A 26,197-nucleotide genomic window follows, 5' to 3' on the forward strand; every position below is an offset into this window, starting at 1 on the left:
TAATAATTTGAGCCTCAGAGTTTTATTTTCCTGTCCTCTCATGTTATTACAGTGGCAGAGGAGTCAAGTGCCCACCCTACAGCCGGAGGGCTGCAAAGTTTGCTGCAACGTGGTAAATGGCCTGTATTTGTATAGCGCCTTCCTAAGGTTGGTTTATGCTTGACGCGTCCGCGAGGTCCGCACGGCTCCGTGCGGCGAAATTGCGTCATTTTAACAACCACGCCCCTCCACCGCGCCTCCGTACGGCCAAAAATTTCCGCACCGCGCACCTAGGAAATTTTCTAACCACGCGGACGGTCGTACGCAGACAAACATGGCGGACTGGCAAGAACTAGTAAGGCAGAGGTTCGTAAATACAGACATTTGCATGATTCAGCTCTCAGAGATCACCGTGATCAACATGTTGTTAGTAATTCTTGGAGAGAAATAGCTCACACTGTCAGAAAAGATGAGAACGCTGTTAAAAATGCTGGAATGCCATGTTGAACAGTCATTTCTACTTCTACTATGGTGTAGTGTTGGATGCATGCCGTAGAGCTCCATGCTGCCCCCTACAGTTTGGGAGAATATTGGCTCACCGCAGAGACAAGCCGCATGAACCATAAACGCTGCAAGTTGTGAAGCGCGTTCCATCTGCGAGCCGCATCTCCAAGCGGAAAGTAAATGCGTCAAGCACAAACCAAGCTTTAGGGTTCTGCAACCCCCCCAGGATGCTTTACGACACAGTCATTCAGCCATTCACACGCTGGTGGGGATGAGCTACATTGTAGCCACGTCTGCCCTGGGGGTGCACTGACAGAGGTGAGGCCTGCCAATCACAGGTGCCACAGGTCCCTCTGACCACCACCAGCAGGCATGTGTCAACAGCAACATTCTCTGGTTCGAGCCGGGATCGAACTTGCAACCTTCAGATAACTGGACAACCCGCTCTACCTCCTGAGCTACTGCTGTCCCAGCATAACCAAAGGGATGAGCCATGATAGCCCAAGCTAATCTTAACTAGAATATTTGTGGAATGAGGAAAAACATGAGGTACGGTTCGGCTAAAATGTTTTTATTGTGCTAAAATGGTGATGGTTGCAGTCAGACCCAAAGGCAGGTGAGCAGGAACAGGAGGCAGACAACATCACTGTGGAATATTGGTAGGTAGGATGACACAACTGGAGACAAGGATCAGACACAGACGAGGGCAGAGGGTAATCAGGAATCAGGTGGGTTGGATAGCAAGGGGCAGGCGAGATCAATAAACACTTAACGAGGGGAGACAAGGATAACAAGTCAGAGAGACAAGGAGCAGATCCTGCCATTTATATTTGTATAGTTGTTTTTTTCTAAACTAAGTATTTATTACACGTTCCTCCCAGATTTAGTGGATTCAGGACATAATGTATGCACAACATCAGCAGCTACTGACACTACCATGGACATTAGTCCATACTGAGGGACGTTTCCCTGTAAACTATGTTTTTTTTAACACAGTTTGATTTCATTTCAACTGATGCTCATGCCTGTGGCCATCTGCCTCTAGGAGCATGTTTAACAGACTGTGGCTGTTGTGACCTAAAGATGAGAGTGAGGACAGGTTTTTGGGGTGAATGGAGAACGTCTGTAAGAAAACGTGTAACCTGCCTCTGACACGCGTTGTGTTGAGAGCATCCACTAGGAACAGACAGCTGGATGAAGCGTCGGCTCTGTGCTCGGTGGGATGTGGGTGCTGTGAGCAGCAGGTCTGATTATTTATGGCCAAAGCCAACTCTCCGCTAGAGGCACCCATGTCTGCGCTACATGCTGTAGATGGTCCCAGAGGCTCTGCAGAGAGCTGAGGAAGTAACTCAAACCAGATGAAGCAGAAGGATGAATGTTTTTGAATAGCTTGACCCATTCAAATGAAGACCCCTTGACTTTTTAACTTTGTGTCTGCTAGGGATGTAAAAAAATCGATATGACAATATATCGTGATATTGGTGCAATTCAACCGCCGACTACCAGTTAGCAGCAGTGTGCAGTGGGTTTTGTTTCCACCATTGAAATGTAAATCCCGCTATTATGGTTCAGATATTTCATGTCATGCTGGGCTCTCCCTTAGAGATAGGGTGAGAAGCTCAGTCATCCGGGAGGGGCTCGGAGTAGATTTGCTGCTCCTCCACATCGAGAGGAGCCAGTTGAGGTGGCTCGGGCATCTGGTCAGGATGCCTCGTCTTTTGGAATTCTAGAGTGACCAAGGAAGGTCCCGCCTTTCTCGCCTCTGATTGGCTAGATGGGCTCTACTGCGATTGGCTATTTCATTTAGCAGCAAACCGTCTTCCCTTGCTAAGTGCAGACTGTCCTCCTGCCACCAAAAGAACAGCTGTTTTGGGGATTTTTTTTTTTTAGAAAATAAGAACTTAGCGCCATTCTGTTCTGTTTTGCAAAAGTTTTTTGTTTCATTGATTAAAAACTGAAAAACGTAAGAAGTGAACTTATAAATCTTGTTGCATTTATCACACTGTGGGACTTACTTTATGTCTATGGCTCTAAAGCATTGAGGTTATCTTATTACAGCAGAGTACATAGGATAACCGTGTGTGCCTTACCTGGGTATGAAATATAATAAAACTGCCCTATTTTACCCAGCTGTGTGCAGCAGGTCTGTTTCTCTTCTAGAATAATGAAAACTGCTGAAAAATAGGTCTAAATCATAATCAGCTTTGAATTAATTTCAATTAACTATACAGATTTAAACACATGAAAGATGTGTCCTCACTTTTATCCTGCTTGCTTAACAGCCTCGGCCTATGAAAGTATTTCCAAATTGTTCTCGAAAGGCATGATCATGAAAATACACCCCACTGATTACATCCCAGATTTTATTGAACAAGTACAGAACACCTGTGTGTGTGTGTGTGTGTGTGTGTGTGTGTGTGTGTGTGTGTGTGTGTGTGTGTGTGTGTGTGTGTGTGTGTGTGTGTGTGTGTGAATAAGTATATTGAACTGGCAGCTATGTCGTCAGCAAACAACAGATTAGATGAACATTTGAGAGCATGCCTATTATTTTTAGCGTGGCTTTTAAAAAGCTAATGTTAGCTTTCTCACAACGACATCTTTACCTCTGCTCAGATATCCACATCAGCTGCTTCGCTTGCTTAGCTTTCAGGCGAGCAAAGGCCACTGTTGTCTGCCTCCCCCGCTAATTTTCAGCCAATCATAGTTGAGCCCATCTAGCCAATCAGAGGCGAGAAAGGCGGGACCTTCCTTGGTCACCCTAGAATTCCAAAAGACGCCTCCTGGACGCCTCCCTGGTGAGGTTTTCTGGGCATGTCCAACTGGGAGGAGGCCTAAAGGAAGACCCAGGACTTGGAGGGACTATTCCCCCAGAGGAGCTGGCCCAAGTGGCTGGGGAGAGGGACGTCTTGGCCTCTCGACTTAGGCTGCTGCCCCTGCGACCCGACTCCGGATAAGAGGATGAAAATGGATGGATGGATGGATGGATGGATACCTCATGTTAAACATGTTAAGTATCAGTTTGGACTGTTTACTGAATATTCCTACAACAAATTCAGTTAAAAAATAGCTTTTAACTTCAGACTGAACGCATCACAATATATCGTGATACATTGTATCGTCTCCCCCGTATTGTGATACGTATCGTATTTCCAGAATTTCACCCATACACATCCCTAACTTCTGCTCTGTCTGTGATCTGCAGCATATCCTGTGTGTCCCCAGCTTTCATAGTAAACAGTCGGACTATAAATGTTAGAACGGATCTCCAACCACCTGGCCAAGAATCATTACCAGCTCATAAATTTGTTGACACCGAGCCGCATGCAGAGAAGGAAAACTCTTTATGCATATATTTTACAAACAGAGGTCTGATGGCTGTTTTATTCTGGAAAATTCCTGCAATTTATTAGGTTGCCAGAAAAAAAAAAGTGAAATATTACTGCATTATTATAGGTGTAATGATTATATGACTTGCATTTTGTGGTGGACACAATTACCTCCACTCCCTACTAAGCATTATAGTTATTTACGTATTAAGAATTACAAATGTACTTCAAGTATTTATGATATACTGTAAATATAAACTAACTTTGTTTGAACTGAAACCTTCTCACCTTTTATTTATTAGCACAGAAGACTCCACGTTTTATAGATATTTATGTAAAAATACAAATTTTGGTACCAGAAGCCAACGACGGCTCTCATCCCAGAGGAATTAACTGTATAACTAACTGGAAAGTATGTGTGTGTGTGAAGCTGCTTCAGATTTTCCAACGTTTCATTTGTGCTGGCATCTCTTTCCACGGGAGGAGAAGGGAGGGTCATACCTCCTCAGACCAGCCGTGTGTGTGTGTGTGCTTGTCTTTATATGCTCAAGTAGACACATTTTAACTTTTAGCCTGTAACATGTGGACATTTTCACATCGTGGGGACATTTTCCTTGTCCACACATTGCTAAGTACCCAAAAACTTGGCTTTAGAGGTATGGTGTGAATGAACTTTTAGCTTAGGTTAGGGTTAGGAAAAGAATCTAACAAATGGTTAGGGTGAGGGCTAAGATACGGGTTAGGCATACTGGAGTCCAGAAATGGGATTTGTGGCTTCAGCAAGTCAACTCCATGCCGTGATTTAGTTCTGCTCAGCAACTGAACCAGGTTCATTCACTGTGCTGATTGTGCTCACCTGGTTTAATTGCTGAACTGAAGAAAAACACGACATAGAGATGACTTCTTGATGCCACAAGTCCCCATCTCTGGTGGAGTCACTAAAATGACTGGGAGTCAGTGGAGGTACACACAGGCATATAAATACAAGTGTGTGTTTGTGTGTGTGTGGCACTCATTGATTAATTGATGTATTTGACTTGTTGGCCTTTGCTGAGGTTGTAAACCATCAGCTGTCATCACAATTCTGTACGTCACTTTGCCTTCCATTCTTCCAGACAGCTCATATTTCTCATTGTGGTTTAGTTTAATTCTGTTTGTCCTCAGTGCATGGAGTCATGTTTAGGAATTAGCTGTTTGCTTCAGCCGTCACAAATAGAGCTGCTGATTGAACAGTTATTTTGTTCATTCTAGAGAAATACATTGGCCACTAAGCAATTAAAGTAACAGATTAAAGGAGGCAACAAACATTCTGACCACATCTAGCTTACAGAGCTTTCCCTTCTCTTCTTTATGAAATCTAAAGTACGTCATGACAGATCAGGGGCCTCATTTATCAAGCTTGCTTACGCACAAAACGGGGTCGGAAAACTGTGTAAGCAACTTTCCACGCAAACTTTGGGATTTATGAAAGAAAACTTAGCGGAAAAATGTGCACAACTTTAAGTTTATGTTTATTCATTTAGGTGACGATTTTATCCAAAGCGACTTACAATTTGTAACCTATAGGGTTGTGATCTGTTGACTAAGTTGACTAAGGACCTGGCTTATGCACATTTTGGACATGGAGAGCACCTGCAGTGCTGCTGCTGAGAAGGATAAAATTATGAAATCCTGCCGCATTATCACTTGTACTGCTTCGTTTTCACACAGAACAAGACCCCTACACTTACACACGTGCGCGCACACTCACACACACACGTGCACACTCACACACGCGTGCGCACACTCACACACGCGCGCGCACACTCACACACACGCGCGCACACTCACACACACGCACGCACACAGCCTGAAGTTCAGAATACGGACAGGGGGACAGATTGAGACAGACAGTCATGCGTCTGTGACAGTGTGTGTCCTGTCACTGTGACCCAATTGATCATGCGCCCTGGCTACTTGAACAAGGGAGATCTCTGTTTGGCTGACTGGTTAGGGTGCGCGACTTACACCCGGGAGTCTGAGGATCGAATCCTGATTGGACCATTTTTTTTATATCCGCCACAGAGCTCTCTGAAGAATTCACAACATTGACGGCTTCAGCAACGCTGTGCCACTCCGTGAATTTTCATTATTTGTTTTGCAAAAGCACTTCCTTTCATTTCTCCACCTCCCCCACGAGTACCTCAATTTCTGCTTCTTTGAAATAACACTTCCTTGATCTGCTTTGATCTACGGTCGCCATCGTCATTGGCGGAGTGCTGCAACAAGCTGGCTTATGTATATGCATGAGATCCACAAGGAACTTTGCATTGATTATTTATGGCAGTAAGTGGGCGTGGTGAGGGCGGGATGTGACTAAAAGCAGCTGAGAACCTTTCTAGAGAGTTTCTGATTTATGAAGCGGAGATTGCGAGCAGCTGTGCGTACTCCCTGTTTGATAGATCACAAACCTACTTCACGTAAGTACATTTTTGTGGCTGAGCTTAAGTACAGATTTAGTAAGGGTTCTACACTATGTTTGATAAATGAGACCCCATTGGCCTCATTTATCAAGCTTGCTTACGCACAAAACGGGGTCGGAAAACTGTGTAAGCAACTTTCCAAGCAAACTTTGGGATTTATGAAAGAAAACTTAGCGGAAAAATGTGCGTAACTTTAAGTTGACTAAGGACCTGGCTTATGCACACTTTGGACATGGAGAGCACCTGCAGTGCTGCTGCTGAGAAGGATAAAATTATGAAATCCAGAAGCATTATCACTTGTACCACTTCGTTTTCACACAGAACAAGACCCCCCCCCCACCCCCCCACCCCACACACACAGCCTGAAGCCAGAATACGGAATGCAGAATATCAGCAGGGGGACAGATTGAGACAGAATGTCATGCGTCTGTGACAGTGTGTGTCCTGTCACTGTGATCCGATTGACGATGTGCCCTGCCTACTTGAACAAGGGAGATCTCCGTTTGGCTGACTGGTTAGTGCGCGTGACTTTCACCCTGGAGTCTTGGGATGGAATCCTTATCTGGAGTCGGGTTGCGCGGGCAGTAGCGTCGAGAGGCCTAGACTTCCCTCTCCCCAGCCACTTGGGCCAGCTCCTCCGGGGGAATCCCAAGGCGTTCCCCGGCCAAGTCTGGTAAGAAGTCCGCTCCGACAGCTTCTGGCATTTTTAAAAAGTATCCCAGGGGCACGGTAAGGGTCGGAGATGTTTAGTCTATTTAATTTCTGACTATATAAAACGATTTATTTGGTTTTAAAGTGTGAAGTAAACTCCGATGAAGTAAAATCCAAGCCGATCCAGTGTTTACATTTGTTGCCTGCCAACATGGCGTCTACTCTCTGAGAGTCATGTGATATCCGGAGCTCTATACCGTTATAGTGAATAACAGCTGCTGTTTGTCACATCTACAGATAGTCTTATTCTGGTGGAATGTGAAATGCTTTGGTTCTGACCACCTCTGGTTCCTCTGATCCGATCTTCTGGGAAATAAATATTTAAGGTAGTCAGGCAGGGAAGGAAAGAAACAAAAGACACCAGAAACGCTTTCACTGGTGTTACTGAAGGGACGGCTGGAATACGGTCCTATTTAGAGTTTTTAATTTGGTATCACGTGACATTTTGATTACTGGTGCCACAGCTACCTTAAAAAAATTGATCTTCTAAAAAGTTACTTTACTGATTACTAGTACTTTAAAAGTAACTAAATTGGATTTAAAGTTACTTTCTGTGTTCATTCAGTCCCAAACGGACAGCAAACAAGCACCTCTCAGATCCCTCCTTGTTTACATTTGTGTTACTAGCTGCTTGGTAGGGCTGGGCAATAAATTTAAAAAAAAGTGTCATTATCGAAATTTCTGGCTCTTATCGAGATAATTTTCCCTGTGTCAATAAATTTGATAATAAAAAAATGAAAAGATGCATGTAGGTTGGCAACGTTTCTGTCCCTTTAAGAAGCTGTACCATGTGGCATAGCGTAAAAACGTGACTCAACATAATACATATGACAGCCCCATCTAGTGGACAAATGTTTTTTCTGCACATACCTGTAGTTATCGTCCATTTATCGGTATCAAGGTGAAATCCTCAATATATCGTGATATTGATTTTAGGCCATATCGCTAGGGCTGCAGCTATCGAATATTTTTGTAATCGAGTACTCTATCGAATCTTTTTTTCGATTAATCGAGTACTCTAATAAATTACCCTTTTGTGTTTGTAAAACATTTTATCAAATAGCATGTTATAAAATATGAAAGACCTCTTAAAATGAGCAAGCAATTGCCAGTTATTCTTCAAGTTTTAATCAAAATTAGTTTTCAAAACTTCAGCACTTCAACTTTACTTCACAGTAAACAAATGCGTGTGCAAAAAATAAGTAAACAACCTGAGCCGATTTTCCCCTCGTGCGAGAATCTGCTAAGCCTTTTAACCTGCAAGCCAGACAGAAACTAGGAGGATAACTGTTGAAGTAGAGCTGCGAGCGGCTGCGGCCCAAACAGAACCAGAACCGCTCACGGCGCAAACAGCTCGCCGGCTGTTTCCCTATTAACACACGTTCGCTTTAATTTCTACACTTTTTTTCTCACACTAACAAGGATTGTCGAAAGCATGTTTGCCGTGGTTTTGTCAAATTATACTATCACAAAACATTTATTTACTTTCTTTCGTTTTCCTCCGTCACTCATAAATGCCCGTGTCCTCCTGCAGCAATCCCGAGGGAAAACAAATATCAATAACACAATAAAAAGTCCGACATATTGTGTAAAAACTGCTATTTTTAGCACATTTTAAGTCCGAAGTGTTGCTACCAGACGTACGGTGTGAGCTGAAACTGAGTGCTACAAACGAAAAAGTCGCACAGTGTCTGCAGAATATAAAGAAATACAGGCTAAAATGCATTATCTTGTAGAGGCTCCGAGTCCGCTTGCAGAAGTGACATTTACAGGTGCTGCAGCATGGAGGATGTGGTGTTGTGGTAGGCTAAATCCATTTTACAGTATTTATACTGGACTATGTTTTCCACCTTACGACGTGAAAAATGGTCCCACAACTTTGACATTTTCTGTTTTTTTCGCACTCCATCGGGGTTCAAGTTGTCCGCCATGGCTTAAGAGAAAGTTAAGTTACATTCGCTACTCGCGTGTGCATTGATTTAGCCCAGTGGACATGTGCGTCACTTATTTCGGTCCGGGTGAAACATGATCCCGGGCGATTGCAAAGCCATGAATTAATTAAATATGAATTAAACGAATCCTCGAGGCAGAGAATTTGACTCGAGGATTTTTTGTACCCGAATTATTCGAGGTACTCGAGGAATCGTTTCAGCCCTACATATCGCCCAGCCGTACTGCTTGGTAAGTATTACACATGAGGCCATCAACACACAAGAAGAAAACAAATCTATTTTTTACTATAGAAAAAGACAAAAACAGTAATGCACAATGAATTGGATAAGTAACTTTAATCTGATTATTACTACTTTGGACACAGGAACACATGAGATTACTCGTTACTGAAAAAAGGGGTCAGATTTGAGTAATCCGTTACTTAATAAGGTGGTACGGGGAACCACTAATGTGGATTTGACTTGTATGAAGTCAGAAAGACTATTAAAGGACTCTATTTACCATTAAAAGAATAAAAAAATTATTTTACTAAAGAGCAGTATTACATGTACACAAGAAGAGAACTAGATATGAATCACCAAAGATGGCCTCCTTAACAAACATATTTCCAGGCTTTTACATGTTAAAATGCTCCCTGAATGCATGAATACAGTCAATGATTAGAGCTAACCAGCACTTCTGATGGGAATGATGACATGCTGCTAACATTCGTGCAACATTTTTGATATTGCGAACCAACTAGTTAAAAACTGTCTCCATTAAACACATAATCACTTAGCAGTACCCAAGGTTTGCCACTTCTTTCCATATCACTTTTCCTCGTCTCTTCCCCATCTCCACAAAGTGCTCTCTAATCCATTACCTAGTTTGTTTTGACTTGGAACGAAGGATCGCTTTGTCCTTGTGGCAGATGGGGGTGGGGAGTGATGATCTTAGTACGTCCTTCTCACTCCTGATGCTGTGCCTCATGGAAAATCCTCTGCAGACCCTACAGAGTTGTTATGGAGGACACAGAATGCAGCTGAAAGTTGTCCCCTGCAGTAATAATCCGAGTGCCTCCGCTGTGATGATGCCAGCAACAGGATCAATCGTTTCACTGAGAGTAGTGAGAGAGAAGGTCAGGGGGTCAGGGGACCAAACCGTCTGATTAGCTGATGGGTTTTTCATGCTGCAGTCTCTAACGCCGTCATCAGCTTATGAGAAAGTGACTCCATGCATTAGTAAACACAGCATGTTGGGTTCAAGCTGTCAGATTTTCCAGCTGGAAACTGTTCCTTAAATTTCTGTTTTGCTGAGCTCAGCTGTGAGATGTGATCCTGGCATATTTGTGAGCCACTGGGTCTTGGAAGAACATCGGCAGGCTTATCCAGGGTCAGTGAGTTCTCCTCTGAGGTAGTGAAGGAAGAAGAAAAACAGAGATGTATGTTTTAAATATCTAATGCCAGGTCAGCTGATTAGGCTCATTAAATAAAAGTGATTTGGGTTTTAAGTATTTCAGATAAGGTTTATTTGTCTTATAGATTTCTATTCGAGGCATTCGTTTGACCAAGTAGACAAAAGAAACGGTTGACTTTGCATTTATGATAGTATTTTGTTAGGTGATGATTTTAGTTCAGATTAAAAAGGCATTTCCTCTGATATTGTTAATATGGCTGACACCGTTTGTTAAAGGTGTGGGACTCTCAAAAAATTTTTTAGTGATTTTTTTTTTCTGTTTAGAATCAGTCACTCTGAGTTTTTATGCTGGCTGAACATGAAAATAGTCTCACCGGGAATCCTTCCTGGACCTTACCGTTTGAAGCTCAGCTGTGATGTGGCTCACTTCTAGTTCCTGGAAAAGATGCACCAGCAGGGATTCCCCCAGCGCGTTATAAGCCTGGCGGCCCGCTGTTCCCCAGTCCCCCTGCATAAGCCACAACTGTGATGCTTACTGAAGACGCTAGCAGTTTTTAAAATCTGTTTTCTGAAGTTGTTTTTACAATGAGTCACCAGGGGTCTCATTTATCAAACATTGCATAGAATCCCTACTCAAATCGTACTTAAGCTCCACAAAAAAAAGTACTTACGCCAAGCAGGTTTGTGATCTATCAAACATGGAGTACGCACAGCTGCACGCAATCTCCGCTTCATAAATCGGAGACTAACGACAATGTTTCTCAGCTGCATTTTAGTCACATCCCGCCCTCACCACGCCCACTTTCTGCCATAAATGGTCAATACAAAGTGCCTTGTGGATCCCATGCGTATACATAAGCCGGCTGTTGCAGCGCTCCACCTATGATGATGGCGACCGTAGATCAAAGCAGATCAAGGAAGCGTAATTTCACAGAAGCAGAAATTGAGGTACTTGTGGGTGAGGTGGAGAAATGAAAGGAACCGTAGATCAAAGCAGATCAAGGAAGCGTAATTTCACAGAAGCAGAAATTGAGGTACTTGTGGGTGAGGTGGAGAAATGAAAGGAAGTGCTTTTGCAAAACAAATAATGAAAATCCACGGAGTGGCACAGCGTTGCTGAAGCCGTCAATGCTGTGAATTCTTCAGAGAGATCTGTGGCGGATATAAAAAAATGGTCCAATCTGGATTCGATCCACAGACTCCCAGGTGAAAGTCACGCGCGCTAACCAGTCAGCCAAACAGAGATCTGCTCTGTACAAGTAGCCAGGGCGCATGATCAATTGGGTCACAGTGACAGGACACACGCTGTCATAGACGCATGACAGGCTGTCTCAATCTGTCCCCCGTCCGTATTCTGCGCTTCAGGCTGTGTGTGCATGCGCGCGTGTGTGCACATGTGTGTGTGTGTGCGCGCGCTCGTGTGTGTGCGTGTGGGGGGTCTTGTTCTGTGTGAAAACGAAGCAGTACAAGTGATAATGCTGCAGGATTTCATAATTGTATCCTTCTCAGCAGCAGCACTGCAGGTGCTCTCCGTGTCCAAAATGTGCATAAGCCAGGTCCTTAGTCAACTTAAAGTTGTGCACATTTTTCCGCTAAGTTTTCTTTCATAAATCCCAAAGTTTGCGTGGAAAGTTGCTTACACAGTTTTCCTACCCTGTTTTGTGCGTAAGCAAGCTTGGTAAATGAGGCCCCTGGCCAGTGGTTTTCAGAGATAGTTCATGTCATCTTTATACTCATCCAGCTCTTCAGTTACCGATGCTATTATTCAAAGAAGCATCCAGTCATTTTTTGTATCCTCATTTGTTGCACATACTGAGATGTTTGCTTCTGAGCCCAGAAGATGTTGTAGCGTTAAATACTATTGTAAAATAAACTTAGTAGAAATGAGTCTTTATCCTGTAAACATGGTGCTGGCTGGTCACTTCACGTATCGGCAGCAAACCTGGTATCCAGACAGCTGGAAACCTTGTTCTGTTGTTGCGACTACAACCTCCACTAGGTGTCGCTATGGTGTTTGTGTTCAACCTTTAACTACATGTCTGAGTTCATTGCTTCACCAGTGATTTCTTTTATACACCTGATCTATCGGCGCGGTTCCGAGGTGGCGAAACAAAACATCATTTCCTTTATTTTCTTTGTCTGCTTTTTGCTGTTTAGTGTTGTAGGAAACTGGTTTTTCTCTGCAGATTTTTCTTGGTATTTTGGTTGAAGCTCTGTGTTTTCTTCAGAGGGATAATTTAACCTGAATTTGTGGAATTTATTTGTCTGGAAGATAAAGTCAGAAGCTTGTTGAGCAATGGGCTGGTATCCAGAATATCTTCCACTTTAAACTCTTCCAGTCTAGTTACAACATTTTGCGGTTAGTTTCTCTGCATGGTTGGGATTTGTCGTCTCTTTGGTCTTGTTGACTGTCCCACCCAGTTTTCTGTTTAAAACTTTCCAGCAAAATGCCTGTTCAGTTCTTGAGATAAGATGGGAACCCCCCAGAGACTGGTGTTTGAGACAAGAAACAGATGTTACTTTGGGATTTGGTGGATAAGCATCGTCCATCTTTAAAATGTTTAGGCCATCTATCATTCTTGGTCTGTTGACCTATTGTCCAATCCTCTAGTTAAATCATCTTTCAGTTCTTTAATTGCTAATGAATGCACAACTGATTCTGTGTGTTGATACTGTGCACGTGTGCACAAAAATATCTGCATGAGTTATAAGTGTAACCTTTCCCCACCGTTGCATAAATGAATATGAATCACACTCTTCTTACTAAGTGGCACACATCACGTAGCACGTTATAGCCGATCCATTCCAGGATCATTATAGACCTTCTCTCACTGGACTGTAAATTGATATTTATCCCTTGAGTTCCTTTTAATTTGCCAAGCCCCTGAACTGTGTCTCCTTGCATTTAAATGATCAATTATTGGAAAATGTAGAGTTTTTGTAAAGTGCAAAAATATGTCTCCATATGACCAAATGACCACTACATTTTCTACATGTTGATTTAACACAATTAACCTTGCGAGTAAGATGTAAAGAGTGTGTATTAAGAGTGAACAGACAAATCCCATATAAACACAAAAATATGACATTTCCATTTAAATTCACAACTCCTTCAAGGTATTTAAGTTGTGAGTTTAAATTGAAATGTCATATTGGGATTTGCATTGTTCCAATTTTGTTAAAAAGTTATGAAAACAAAAAGCTTGTAAACGCCGATCCACTCAAGGAGCAATGGCCGACAGAGAGTGAGTTTTCATTGAGCTGGAACTGCTTTATCTCAGGGAATGGAAACATTTACTAAGAATTCTATGGAAATGAAAGTAGGAATGTCCTGATAACAACTTTTTCCTTTCCGATACGATACCGATTTTGCAGCCTTCAGTATCGACCGATACCGATATCAATCCGATACGATATCGGCACAAATCATATGTACTTTTACCTGTTTCATAGTGTGGGATGTATGAAAGGCTTGATCCAGTGATATTACTCAATCGAAGAACAAGAGCCAATAACAGTAAGTATGAAAGAAATGACAGCTTTTTAACCATTGTTTGCATAAATGTAAACCTTAAACATAATATATAACAAATTAATAAAAAATAAGTAATAAATTAAAAGACTGAAAAACATTTTTAAGTAAATAAATAAATATATCTGTTTAAAGTGCAAAATACTAAATTAAGGTCCCTTCAGTTACGTTTTACTGTCAGCAAATGGTTGGAACAGCTGAGGGCAGGGACATAAGAAAAAAAAACACAATATTGTCCATTTAACAACCGCTGCAAGTTGAGTTTCCTAAGTTTCAATTTCACACACTGCGAAATCCCTCATGTGGTGTTTTGTGTTGCTGCTTCAAACGCACAATGAGGCTGGACATATTAAACTGTCCTGGTTCTGTTCCACCACGGGAAACTTGTGCATGGCAAGTGTTGCACTGAGCCACACTGTTTTTTATGGACTTTATGGTAAAATGGTAAATGGCTTGTAATTGGTGTAGCGCCTTTTAGAGTCCTGGAACCCCCAAGGCGCTTTACAACACAATCAGTCATTCACCCATTCACACACACATTCACATGCTGGTGGGGATGAGCTACGTTGTAGCCACAGCTGCCCTGGGGCGCACTGACAGGCGTTGCTGCCGAGCACTGGCGCCACCGGTCTCTCCGACCACCACCAGCGGGCAAGGGGGGTTAAGTGTCTTGCCCAAGGACACAACGGCAGTGACAAACTGAGCGGGGCTTGAACCTGCAACCTTCCAATTATGGGGCGAGCACTCAACTCCTGTGCCACCATCACTACTTTAACAAAAGAAACTGCCACACGGTTGCCATTGCTCCTTGCTAATTTGCTAGCAGGCACTGTTCTGATCTCATGGGCTTTGCATGCTGGATCCTGGATCTGGGTGCTGCTGAACAGAATTGCTGGAATGAAATTTAAAGTGGAACGTACTGCTTTTATCGGAGATTTTTGATGAAGTCCGATGTAATCCAGTACAGTGTTTTTGGGCCGATTTCGAATTACTTCCGATATTGGAACGGGGCATCCCTAAATGAAAGAGATGGCAGCATCGGTGAAATGTCTATCTACCGCACGGCCACTGTTGGCCGACCAATTACAGACGGATAACAGATAATACGCTGCGTGTCTCTGCAGCTCCACAGACAGAGAAGTATAAAACAAGGCTTTAGGAGGATAGGAAAAGGAGCTTGGACTACTAGGAGCGAGAGTACAGCTGCTGCTCATCCACATTGAGAAAGGGGCCTGCTGAGGTAGCTTTGATCTTTGGTCAGAAAAAGCCTCTTAAAGGAGGTTCGGCAAAGGGAATGTTCCTCAAGGAGCACCTTTGGGTTCTACCAGAGAAGCTGGTGAAATTATTGGGAAGAAGACAGTATAGACATTCCTTTAAGGACTTCTGCCCTAAAATTCGATCATGTCCTATAGCTTGTTTTTTTGCTCTTACTATAAAACAACATAATAAACAGCATTCACCTTGAATGGGCCAGAAGAAACGGGTCAATATAGAAAATAAAAAGGACCAGTTTCAAACACAAGCTGTTTCCTGTCACCATTGTTCTGCCAAACAACCATAAGATGGATTATCTGTTTGAGTAAGTATGAGTCAGTGTGCTACAAACCTCCAGCTCGGAGTGAACAGTGAGGTTGTCATTACAGTGTCAGATATGTGTTGCTTTGGGCTACATTCTGCATACCTGCATTTTTGGAAGTGCTCAAACTTGACTTTGATGAATTATGTTCATGGAAGTCGAGGGTCAGACTGAATGCTCTGATTCAGAGAAGTAAATGTAGGAGAGCACAGCTGGCAGTATCCTGAGAAAAAGAGCTAAGTGATGGGTGTCGGGTGACCACTGAAGAGGAGAGCATGACGACTGGAGCTGACGTGGCTCTGCACATCATGGTATTATATTGATGGGTACTTGTTGATGTCAGCAGGTTTTTTTTTCTCTTTTGTGGCCTAATATCATCACAAATAATTTGAGTTGTGGGAAACATCAGCCAGAATTGCAGGGATGAAGTTACAAACCCTAGGGGGAAAATACTGGTGGAAATTTTCATAGACAGCTTCTGAGCCAGTTTATACGAAATATTGCAAATGAATTAAATTCTCCCTTTATACAACTTTTACGGCCAACGTTTTGGATTTACCGTACCGGTATCAAGTTTGAATCTAAGGGGACGTTAACACCCAATCTGTACTTTGTTGCTAAAGAACCAAACTATTGTGCTTTATAGGAAGATGTAAAGTAGTGTTGTTTGTTAATAGCTGTCCAAGAACTTACATGCTAAGATTTTTTTTCAAAGGTGATGTCCTTAAATATTGACAGACACATGGGAGCATAAGAAAGTGAGCACAGAAGTTGACAAGCATGAATCTGAAGGCTATAAGGCCTTTTGGCTTTTTTCTGTTTCAGTCACGAAAAGCAAATTGATTAAAAACACGCAAGTAAACAAACCCGAGTGGTCTTGGTGCTGTTGAATTTATATGAGTTGCAGTTTAGACATAACAAATGCCACCTTGTCACATGTTTCAGACACTCCGATATAGAGAAGCAGAACTTTCATCCAGTCAATATCAGAGGGCAGCAGAAGATGCAATGTAGACCTGGTGGGCCAAAACGTGTAGTGTTGGTCTGCTGGGAACATTTGGAAGAATATTTAAATATGGACAACTCATATTTGCAGCAGAGCTTTGACTATACCCTTGGTCTGCCCTGCTATTGTTGAGGTGGCCATTGCAAGTCATGGCTGTAGGGTTGCCGGTGCCAGTCGTGGTAGTAAGCCCTGCACACCAGAGTAGTTCAGACAAACTGTTTGGCCCCGCGGGGGTAAGAGAGTAACTGTTTACAGTGAGAACGGGGAGATGGTGATATGCTCCTTTCCGCTATGAGAACGTCCAGGGATTTTGGCGGACCATAAAATGTGTTTGTATGTTCCATTTTCGGGGGAATTTCCAGATCAAAAAGAGTACCTGCCTTAGGGTATGTACTTGGAAATAGCTTGGTCGAGTCGCTAGGCAGGAATTATGTATAAGAAATGCTGATTGGTTGTAACTCATTGGGAAATTATATCGGCAAATGTCGGCAAACAGCTGGCATTTGTAAAATTGTAAGTATGGTGAATCAGAATTGGGAAATAAAAGGAAAATGAGCAGAACTGACACTGCTTTAAAATCGCCATTTCTAAATTTCCAACATCCATAAATGTGTTAGAAATCTCTCTGCGATAATGTCATTCACGCCACTCTGTGGGCTCCCACAGATTTTTGTTTAGAAGCAGTGTTTCTCCTGGTCATTGAATGCTACTTTTTACACCAAACTCCCATTTTCTTAACATGTCCTCTGATCGGAGTAAAATACGTTGACAGCTGTGAGCACGTATTGTCGCTAATCAATGCCTAAGTGGTTGCTGTTGTCTTAGCTAATTCCTTAAAGGGACGATTTGTGTATGTAGACAACTGAAGCTGTGTAATTTCCCCATCACCTTCTTCCCTCCTGGAAATGTTCTGGAACTTGTCTAGTGGAAACACTGCTAATGTCGACTGGGGATATAATCAGATGGTTTAAGGAATACTTCTAGGAGTTTCTCAGTCTCACTAATATTCCAGTGAGAAATCTGAGGTAGCGAACCTGAGAATGGATAGATCAATCTCTGGGACAGATGCTGATTAGGTGGTCAAGTATCTCTGTGGTCGCAGAGCCCTGGGAAATCTGTCATGGTATCCCAAGGTTACGGATGCTGTATTGCTGTCCTACCTCTGCAACATTGCATGGAGGGTGTGTTCCCATTATAGAGGTATCGCACTGCTCAGCAACACGGAACCGGCCTGGAACGGACTACAGAACTAAACTAATAACTTCATGGTTTTATTTTCTCATCTACTTTGAAGTTTTCACACTTTCCCCTGTCTTTATTTCGGCAATGCAATGAATTCATTCTCTTTCTAACTCAAACCAATAACATTTTTTACCATAAACATGTTACATTAAAGTAAACTACTAAATAAATAAATAACACTCGGCTGAATTTTGTACTTGATAGCGAGCTGATATCTTGGTGATCGATCCATACTCAACTCTGTTGTTTTTCTAAAACTTAATGGGTATTTTTGGTTTCACAGTAAGTAATCACATGAGATTAAATGATATGTAAAAAAACTGATCTTAATATTAATTTTTCCAGGCTGTATGCTGTGTTTTGGACAATCATCCTTCTTCCGCTTCAACCATCCCGAGGAAGCCTTCAGAATGAAGAGTATGATACCCAAGGGAGGGGGGGTCTCCTCTGGGAACTACACACTCTGTGCAGGTAACGTGTGTTGCTTATTCACAGGTCTCCTATGTGTTTTACCAAAGACTGTGAGACTGTTTTCTGCCTCTTTTCACTCAACAGTGGGAGACCTAGCTGCCATGTTTGTTCATTTTTTCATCTACAAACAACTCAGTGTGAAATCAAACACGTAGACCTTGTGTTATGACAAGGAAACTAGAACATTTCTGGGACTTTTATGGATGAATGAGCCAGATTGTTTAAGGCTGTTTGAGAGAGGATGAAAAACATGGCTGTGTGTTTTACATGTGGATGTTTGCACAGCAGTACTTCAGGGTTTGTATTCATTTGATTGTTTTTAACCACAAAACAAGAATAAAAACACACAAGAGGACACAGCAGTCCAAAATAAGCTTAGCATAAGTTTTTATACACACATTTTGAGGCACTACATGACTATAAGAGTTTTCTATGAAGTAGTTTTACTTAGTTTTTGTTGTTTTATAGTATTTTTTTACAAGACATTTCCGCTGCCACTGCTTAAAAAAATGATGCCAATCACTGATGAGAATCGGTTTCTATTAGTTTTTAACTTTTTGTTGAAGAGCTAAATTAGCTAAATTAACCCTTTTTACAAGACACACCACGCTGGCAAACCAGCGTAACGGTGTGTCTTATAAACGCGCCATGCTGCCATGTGAATTTTGCGATGTTTGTGTCGCGATGCGTGGTAGTAAGATTACCGCAACGCTAGACTTGTGAATGCATATTACGCCTTGGCGCAGCAGAGGGAGCTGTCATGGTCAAGTGGGGAGTTACTGCCGAGCTCCGACCGGTAACTATATTAAAAATGAAAGTAAACACGGGCTGTAAGTTTAGCTTTTGTAAACAGAACCAGCTGAGACGATAAACTGGAGCAATGCAGTGCTCCAGGAGCTTCTCTCCGTTAGAGCTGGAGTTCAGATCACCAGAGACTGCACGGGGACTGTGGAGGACAGCTTCAGGAGCGGCTTGTCAAACAAACTTAATGATCTTTCATTGTAACAAAAACAAGTTATGTTCAAATAAACGGAAGTCCGCGGCAGCGAAGACACCGCCCCCATACCCTCTTTATACTGCCATTGCAGTAATGTTTTGTAAAAAGGACGCGATTGTGTGACATTACCGCCACAGTCTGACCACTCATAAATGACCTAAGGCTCCCTGAAGGCACTGCAGCAAATTGACGGCATTGTTTTGTAAAAATGGCTCACTGAGAGTTTAAAAATGCCAAAGGCAGTGTTGTCCATTATTCAGGCGGTAGTGCTGTTTAAAGACCCCTTTTGTCAGTATGAGGCTTTAACCTGCAGTACTTGCTGAACCCTGAAGCCTGCATGACTTTCAGCTGGTATCTGGAGCTGGAGTTCATTCTAGTTTATGAGCCTTCCACTCTTCTGTGTCTCCACGCAAAAGTTTTCAGCTGCCTGTTTTTGAATATGTGCATATAAATATGTGTATGTGTGTGTGTGTGTGTGTGTGTGTGCACTCTGAGTGTTTCTCCTGGCTGGCACACAACTGTAAGCATATCTCCTTCTTGGCCACCACTACGGAACTGTCACAGCATCTTATTATTTCCCCTTTTCCCGCCTGACGCTGCCTGCCACCAGGGGATAAGTTTAGCACATAGGCATGCTGCCTGCTGTTGACTTCCTGCTGCAGTAATGAAAGCCTTCCGTTGTTTAGAAACGCACCACTTATGCATTCCTGTGTTGCGTTCAGATGAAGACTGCTTACGCCACTCCTATGATAAACAGGGCACATCCTGAACATCAAGGCAAAAAGCATTTGTTATCTGTGCCTGAGCTCTAGGAGGATCACAAAAGCAAAATTCCACTGAAACTGACAATTTCCTGTCCGTCCGTCCCCCCCCCCCCCCCCCCATAATTAAGTCTGAAATATAACTAACTCTTGATCACTCAGCATTTTTAATCAGATTTTACATTTTGGTTTAAAATCCACTTAGTGTATTTATGGGTGCTTGGAATTCGTAAACATCAGCATGGATGCTGGAAAATCTTGAATATTTAAAAGAAGAAGAAGAAAATATCATTTCTATAGCGCCTCTCAAGATAAAAATCACGAGGCGCTTTACATTGAAAGTTGAATTTGAATTTTGTGCAGGTGTAAGAACAGATGGGCCAAGGGTTTTAGTATTTGCTCTTTGATGGCCAGAATGAAATATTCTTATTTAGCTGTTGCTTGTAATGATCTTCTGCTTAGAAAACTGGTCCTTGGGAAAGCAGCAGGAGGCAGAGCGAGTTGTCCAGTAATCGATGGGTTGCAGGATCAATCCCATCTCTCTGCAGGGGATTCTGCTGTTGTGTCCTTGGGCAAGACAATTCACCCTTCTTGCCTATTGGTGGTGGTTGGGCATTATCCCGGACGAGCCCCCATTTGTGTTACGACCCCCGACAGAACATGTTAAAATGTGAAGGAGGTGGTAACATAAGAACATGGAACAGTGGAATTAAAATGTGCTTAATTGTCATAAAAGGTTTAAATACATGCGAGCAAACAGATGGTAAGCATTATTAAAATATAACCAAACCAAACAATTCTCTTTTTTTTTTTTTTTTTTTTTTTTTTCTTTTTTTTTTTTTTTTTTTTTTTACGTGTCCTGTCTGGCTGTGAAGCAAGCAGAATTGATGTCTGAATGCTGGTAACAAGCCTTACAGATTTACTCTCAGGTGGAGCATCAGAGCATCTGCTTTTAATGTCTCAGGTGGAGCATCAAAGAGTCTGCTTTTAATGTCGCACCTGATATTTAAAACTTTATTGTTATTGTTTTTGAATGCTTTGTAATTTCGACCAGACACGGAGACAGAGGTGAAAGAGAAAGGAAAAGAGAAAAGGTGGGGAGAGAGGGGGTTAGGTGGGGGGGGGGATTCAACAAAAATAAACAATAATGAACAAGAGTCTGCTTCTAGACCTGCAAAATGAGACGAGAAAAAAGCAAAACATAACAAAAAAATGGGACACAACACCAATATACCAAACAATTCTCAAAAAGGTCAACAATTGAAACACCTGGTTAAAACCTTGCTAAAAGTTTTACCAAATGATAAGGTGCTTTAAAACCCACACAGTTGATAAAAGTCTAAAAACCATAAAAGAGTTAACCTTTAAAATAACAATATCAAACGATCATTAAGATTATAACTTGCGTCAATCTCAGTTGACATCTAAGAGGGAATTACCCTCTCCGAGACCGTTTGCCGGTCATATCAAAAGATCCTTCTGGATCATCTCAGAGTTTTATGCATTCCAATTAAAACTCATCACAAAACAAAGGGATTTAAACAAAATCTGAGGCCAGGAGAACAGCCTGTGAGCGACAGACTCTGCCGGGACAGATAAGCGACATTGTAGCTCATCACCACTAGTGTATGAATGGATGAATGCTTCAATGGAGTCTAATGTATTTTGGAAGCATTTATCATTTGTATCCAGATATTCTGCTGTGACCCTGGCCATAGTTATCCCATAATGGGACTGCAGGCATCTCAGACTTGTGCCATGTATCCTTATAAAAATCAGCTCCTGCTGAAAATAATGTTTTTCTGTGTAAAATAACAGTTTTATTATTTAGTCAGAGGTGCAGGTAAAAATATGAAATCATTTACATAATATTTAATCACTTTTAAAGGCAGGCTGCATTATTTCAATAATAATAACAATACATTTTCTCATCAAAATATGGAAAATGGATGAAATAAAATCAAATGGCAAATTTAATACATGATTCAAAATGAGTTATTTCTCTTGGTACTACGATTGTTGTGTATAATAAATATAAATTAAAGGAGCTCCTTTTATTATGTTCCATTAGCAATAATTGATCATGTTGAAAAACACGATGTTAAGAAATGATTACATCTGTAAAGAAGTGGAAAAGACAATCCTGGCTCTAGGTCGAGAACTCTTATTGGTATTATTTAGTTGCATTTATCAATGAAACCTCATAATTTCACTCAATCATCATTTTGCTCAATTGTAATCTATGGTATATTCTGTGTTTTCAGCCATAGACGATAACAACACCACTGATCAAACTGTTGCTTTGCACTGAGCCTCAGTGACTGAGGTCGTCTAGCTTTAGTCTAATTAGTTTATCGGTGGCAAACCTCTAAAACTACAAAAGTCTAATCTTGTAAAACAGCTCACAGACAGACAAACATTCTCCTCATTTTTTGCCTCCAGTGGCTCTCTGACCAGCAGACTGGAAGTGGCCTGTGGCTGGGATTACAGGATCTTTTTTCAACAACTATTTTTAAACCTCCAGCTCAGGCCTGTCTCTTTCCTCACAGGTCTACTCCCCATATCCTCCCACTGGCCTTCGTGTTGTCTTCCTTTATGTGTTTTGCTCCATGTGAGTTTTCTCCTCTACCTGTTAGCAGGTGTGACAGCTATTGTTTATATCTGTGTGCTTTGAAACAACGGTAAAGCAAGGCAATGTGATTTTAATCCCAAACATAAAATCTTTGACCCCTCTATAACGAAAGCAGCACTCATATCCGGTTACTTTATTTTAAATTCCAAAGCCGATGGATGTTTTATTCAAAATAAAAAACACACATTGATTTAATCTATGATGAATATTTGGGGGAAAAGTTATCTGGTAACACAAAGCCACAGCTGGATAAAATAATGTCCGTAATCACTTATAAGAACACAACATGTCCCAGCTTTGTTTTCTGAACAGTTATTATTTATTTATTGTTGCTTTGTTTTAATCATAAATAAGAAAATGTTAAATTAAATCACCAATGGCAACATGACAGCCACTGCTGTGACTCTTTAAACCACACAGCGGTCCACATCACCCCAGACCGAGCGCGTGTCAAGTTACCGGGTACAAAGGAAATAAAAACTGAATACTTCAAAATAAAATAACAATCACAGTTTAAAGCATTTATGATCCTTATAATTCCGCAGTGACGATGCCGATTTCATCACACTGCCACAGGCATCATTTTCTCTTACTGACTGCCACGTTTACAGTGCTCATTTAAAAGAATGCACACGTTTCTGCTGGCTTGTCTGACGAGTGAGCCATTGTTTTGAAAATGTTAAACGGAAAAGAACGTTCGTACGTCGGTTAACTTGTCGCCATCAGCACGGCAGGATCAGTGTTCAGCACCCCAGCATCGGCTGAAATATCACCTCCGGTGTACAAGCTCCACATCCCTCTCGGTGTGCGTGGAGCCGGGAGCCTCACCCGGTCTCCTACCGGTGTGGGCTGAAAGATGTGGGCTTCACCTGTGTCACGTAGCAGGTGAACCGTGCTGAAACAGTCTGGCAAGTACATCCTCCTTTGAGTTACTACGTGTATGCCTGAGCTTTTAGCGGAAAAATCATGCACTAACTCCCTTAACAGTCTGCCTTTCTATTAATGATGTACGTATCCGATCCTCGTTTTTCTACGTTATTTTGTTTATTCTCCTCGTTTGCTGTTTTGCCATTTTCACTGTACACATCGTTTATTTAGGCATAAAAAATCGCAGTTTAGCCAGGCATGTGGTTATTAGTCGGTGGAATTATAACAGAATAGCAGATGAACTTTATATTATGAAGCGTGGTCATTACAATTCTCTGAGTTTTCCAGAATAATCCGCTGGTGTAAAATTGCCCTTTTCTAAAGTGAAGTTTGGCGTGTGGCACTCAAAGCTTTGGTCACTAACCAATGACATCATTGAACGGGTCTTCCTTTAGCAAGCGGTCGCTTTAATTTCTTCACCCCCACCCCCCGTTCGGGAGGAACGACGTGACAGCGGCATTTCTGCTGGCCTCGGCCAATAAAGCACATTATAGATGTCTGAAAACCGGTCCAGCGTCACGGAAACGCATGTTTAGTCCATTAGGTTGTGTCGAAGGCGAAGCCCCTGGTCGTATTTATCTTACATGATTTGTGAATCTTTTATATTTGAAAGCCAACGTGTTTGACAAAATAATTTTAAACACGTAGGATAAGCATCTATGTTTTTATTATCACGGTTATTTAGTGTGTGTGTGTGTGTGTGTGTGTGTGTGTGTGTGTGTGTGTGTGTGACCAAATGACTAGTTTCTCTGTGGTTTATTGGTTATTTACACGAGACTACATGTTGCCGCTCTAATGCTACCGTTTAAAATGATAAGTGCATTTATTTAACATTGATCTGTGCACTGATCCCTGCCTGGAGGGCCATGTGTTTCTGTTGTTCTAATCTACTATGCAGACAATCAACAGCTAATATTGGATTACCTAGCCTGTGCGGTGTGTTGTTTTGAGGCCACACAAAGTATAGGGACCACTTTCTGTTCATCTCATCTATGTCTTTTCAATTTTCTTTGTCAGTCAGACCGCCTCTGTTCTGATGCTTACTTCTTTCTTTGGCTATAATCTGACTTTGGAAGCAGGGATGACTATGGATGCAAGATATATTGGCATCAATATCGGTATCGGCCAATTTGAGTCATTTTTTAACTTATCGGTATCGGTCCGATAAGTAACACGGGCAATAATTACAACCGTGTCTTCCGTCTTGTTTCTGTTTGTGTATCTATTTCAGAGGGTGAGGGGGATGATGATGTGTGATTGTTTGGTCAGGTGACAGTGATGGTAATCATTTCAGAAGCATAAATGTGTGTGGTGTGTGTGTATATAATAACATATAATACATACATAATATATATGTATAAAGTCTAGTTTGCATTTTATAGAAATAATGCAAGACATTCAGCAATTCAGCTTGCACAAATTTCAGTCTGTATAAATCTGCTGATTTCAGAGGCGTGTATTTATAGTGGTATCAGCAAATATTGTTTATCAGCTATAACAGGACATTAACATCAGCTATCGGTATCGGCCCATAATTTCACAACGGTGCATCCCTAGGTATGACCTATTGAAATTGCCATGCAGAGACTCAAGAAACTTTAATTATAGTTGGATTTTTTTGAGACTGAATGAGATATTTGTGTTGTCTGCTAATGAAGGAAGGGAGGAACACTAAACTCACTAATGTATGCAGATGACCTGGTGGTCTTCAGTCCAATTAGTGTGGGTTTACAGCAGCTTAATGATATCTGTGCTGAATTAGCTGTGCTATATGACATCCAGTATAATGCTGTCTTGATATGTAGAACCAACCAGGATAAAAGGCTTAATTTCCATGTGTTCAAAACTGTCAAATGTTGTTCTTACTGTGTGTGAAAAGGTGAAATATCTTGTTTATTTTATGAATGATTTAATGACTGATAACGATGACACATATAAGCAGTGTTGTAAGCTCTATGCACAAGCGAATATCCTTGCACGTAAGTTTAGCTTCAGCTCATCTTCTGTAAACGTGGCTCTGTTTAAGGCTTTGTGCTCACCGCTCTATAGGGAGCCTAGTCACGCCCATCTAGTTCCGCACCACGAGTCCCCGAAAAAATGAATGCAAGTCGCTGGGGCTAAAAAACACTTTTTTCTAATCCTCTTTGCTTTAGACCCTGGATCGCACATATGTTGTACTGCAATTTAAATGAAATGTAATGATTGGTGTTACGACAATGCCAGTCATGTACTTTGAGATTTGTCAACTTGTAAAAGTTCGTAATTAGCATAAGTACAAACCAGAAATTGGCACGTCAGAGTGCACTCTCTGCTAAATCCTTCAATAACACAAGATCAGCCATGTCAGATTCCCGTCAGTCATGGATGTCTTCAGTAGCTTTTAACACCGATTATGCAAAAAAGCTGTTTTTCCACTGACAAAATGATTTAGTGGGTAAAATAATTAATGGACGAGGAACGTGTGGACGACTGAGACCTTCAGTACTGTGGTTCCCACGTTCTACCACTAAATGCTGTTCATACACATGATCTATGGAATATTTTCACACACGAGCACAAAAAGATGAATATCACGCAATGTGTAAATAAATTAGGTCCTACACACACATCTGTGCATAAGCACAGTTGATAAATAAATTCAAATCCCCTGAATTTGGGGATCCTCTGCCATCCCTCCAGGTCTGTCAGGTTGGATGGTGAACGTTGGTGGACAGCCATTTTTA

General features: G+C 41.8%; 1 protein-coding gene across 17 annotated transcripts in view; it reads left to right on the forward strand.

Annotated features, from left to right (window-relative positions):
* phldb1b (pleckstrin homology-like domain, family B, member 1b) overlaps positions 1-26,197 on the forward strand; it is a 143,278-nt gene that overhangs the window by 51,221 nt on the left and 65,860 nt on the right. For all 17 annotated transcript variants that reach the window (XM_054742918.2, XM_070543373.1, XM_070543372.1 and 14 more), the window contains one exon: positions 18,032-18,157. In XM_054742918.2, the coding sequence (XP_054598893.2) occupies positions 18,032-18,157 (126 nt within the window). The remainder of the gene's footprint in view (positions 1-18,031; positions 18,158-26,197) is intronic.

This window comes from Nothobranchius furzeri, chromosome 13 (genome assembly GCF_043380555.1).
Source record: "Nothobranchius furzeri strain GRZ-AD chromosome 13, NfurGRZ-RIMD1, whole genome shotgun sequence".
Classification (NCBI taxonomy): Eukaryota; Metazoa; Chordata; class Actinopteri; order Cyprinodontiformes; family Nothobranchiidae; genus Nothobranchius; species Nothobranchius furzeri.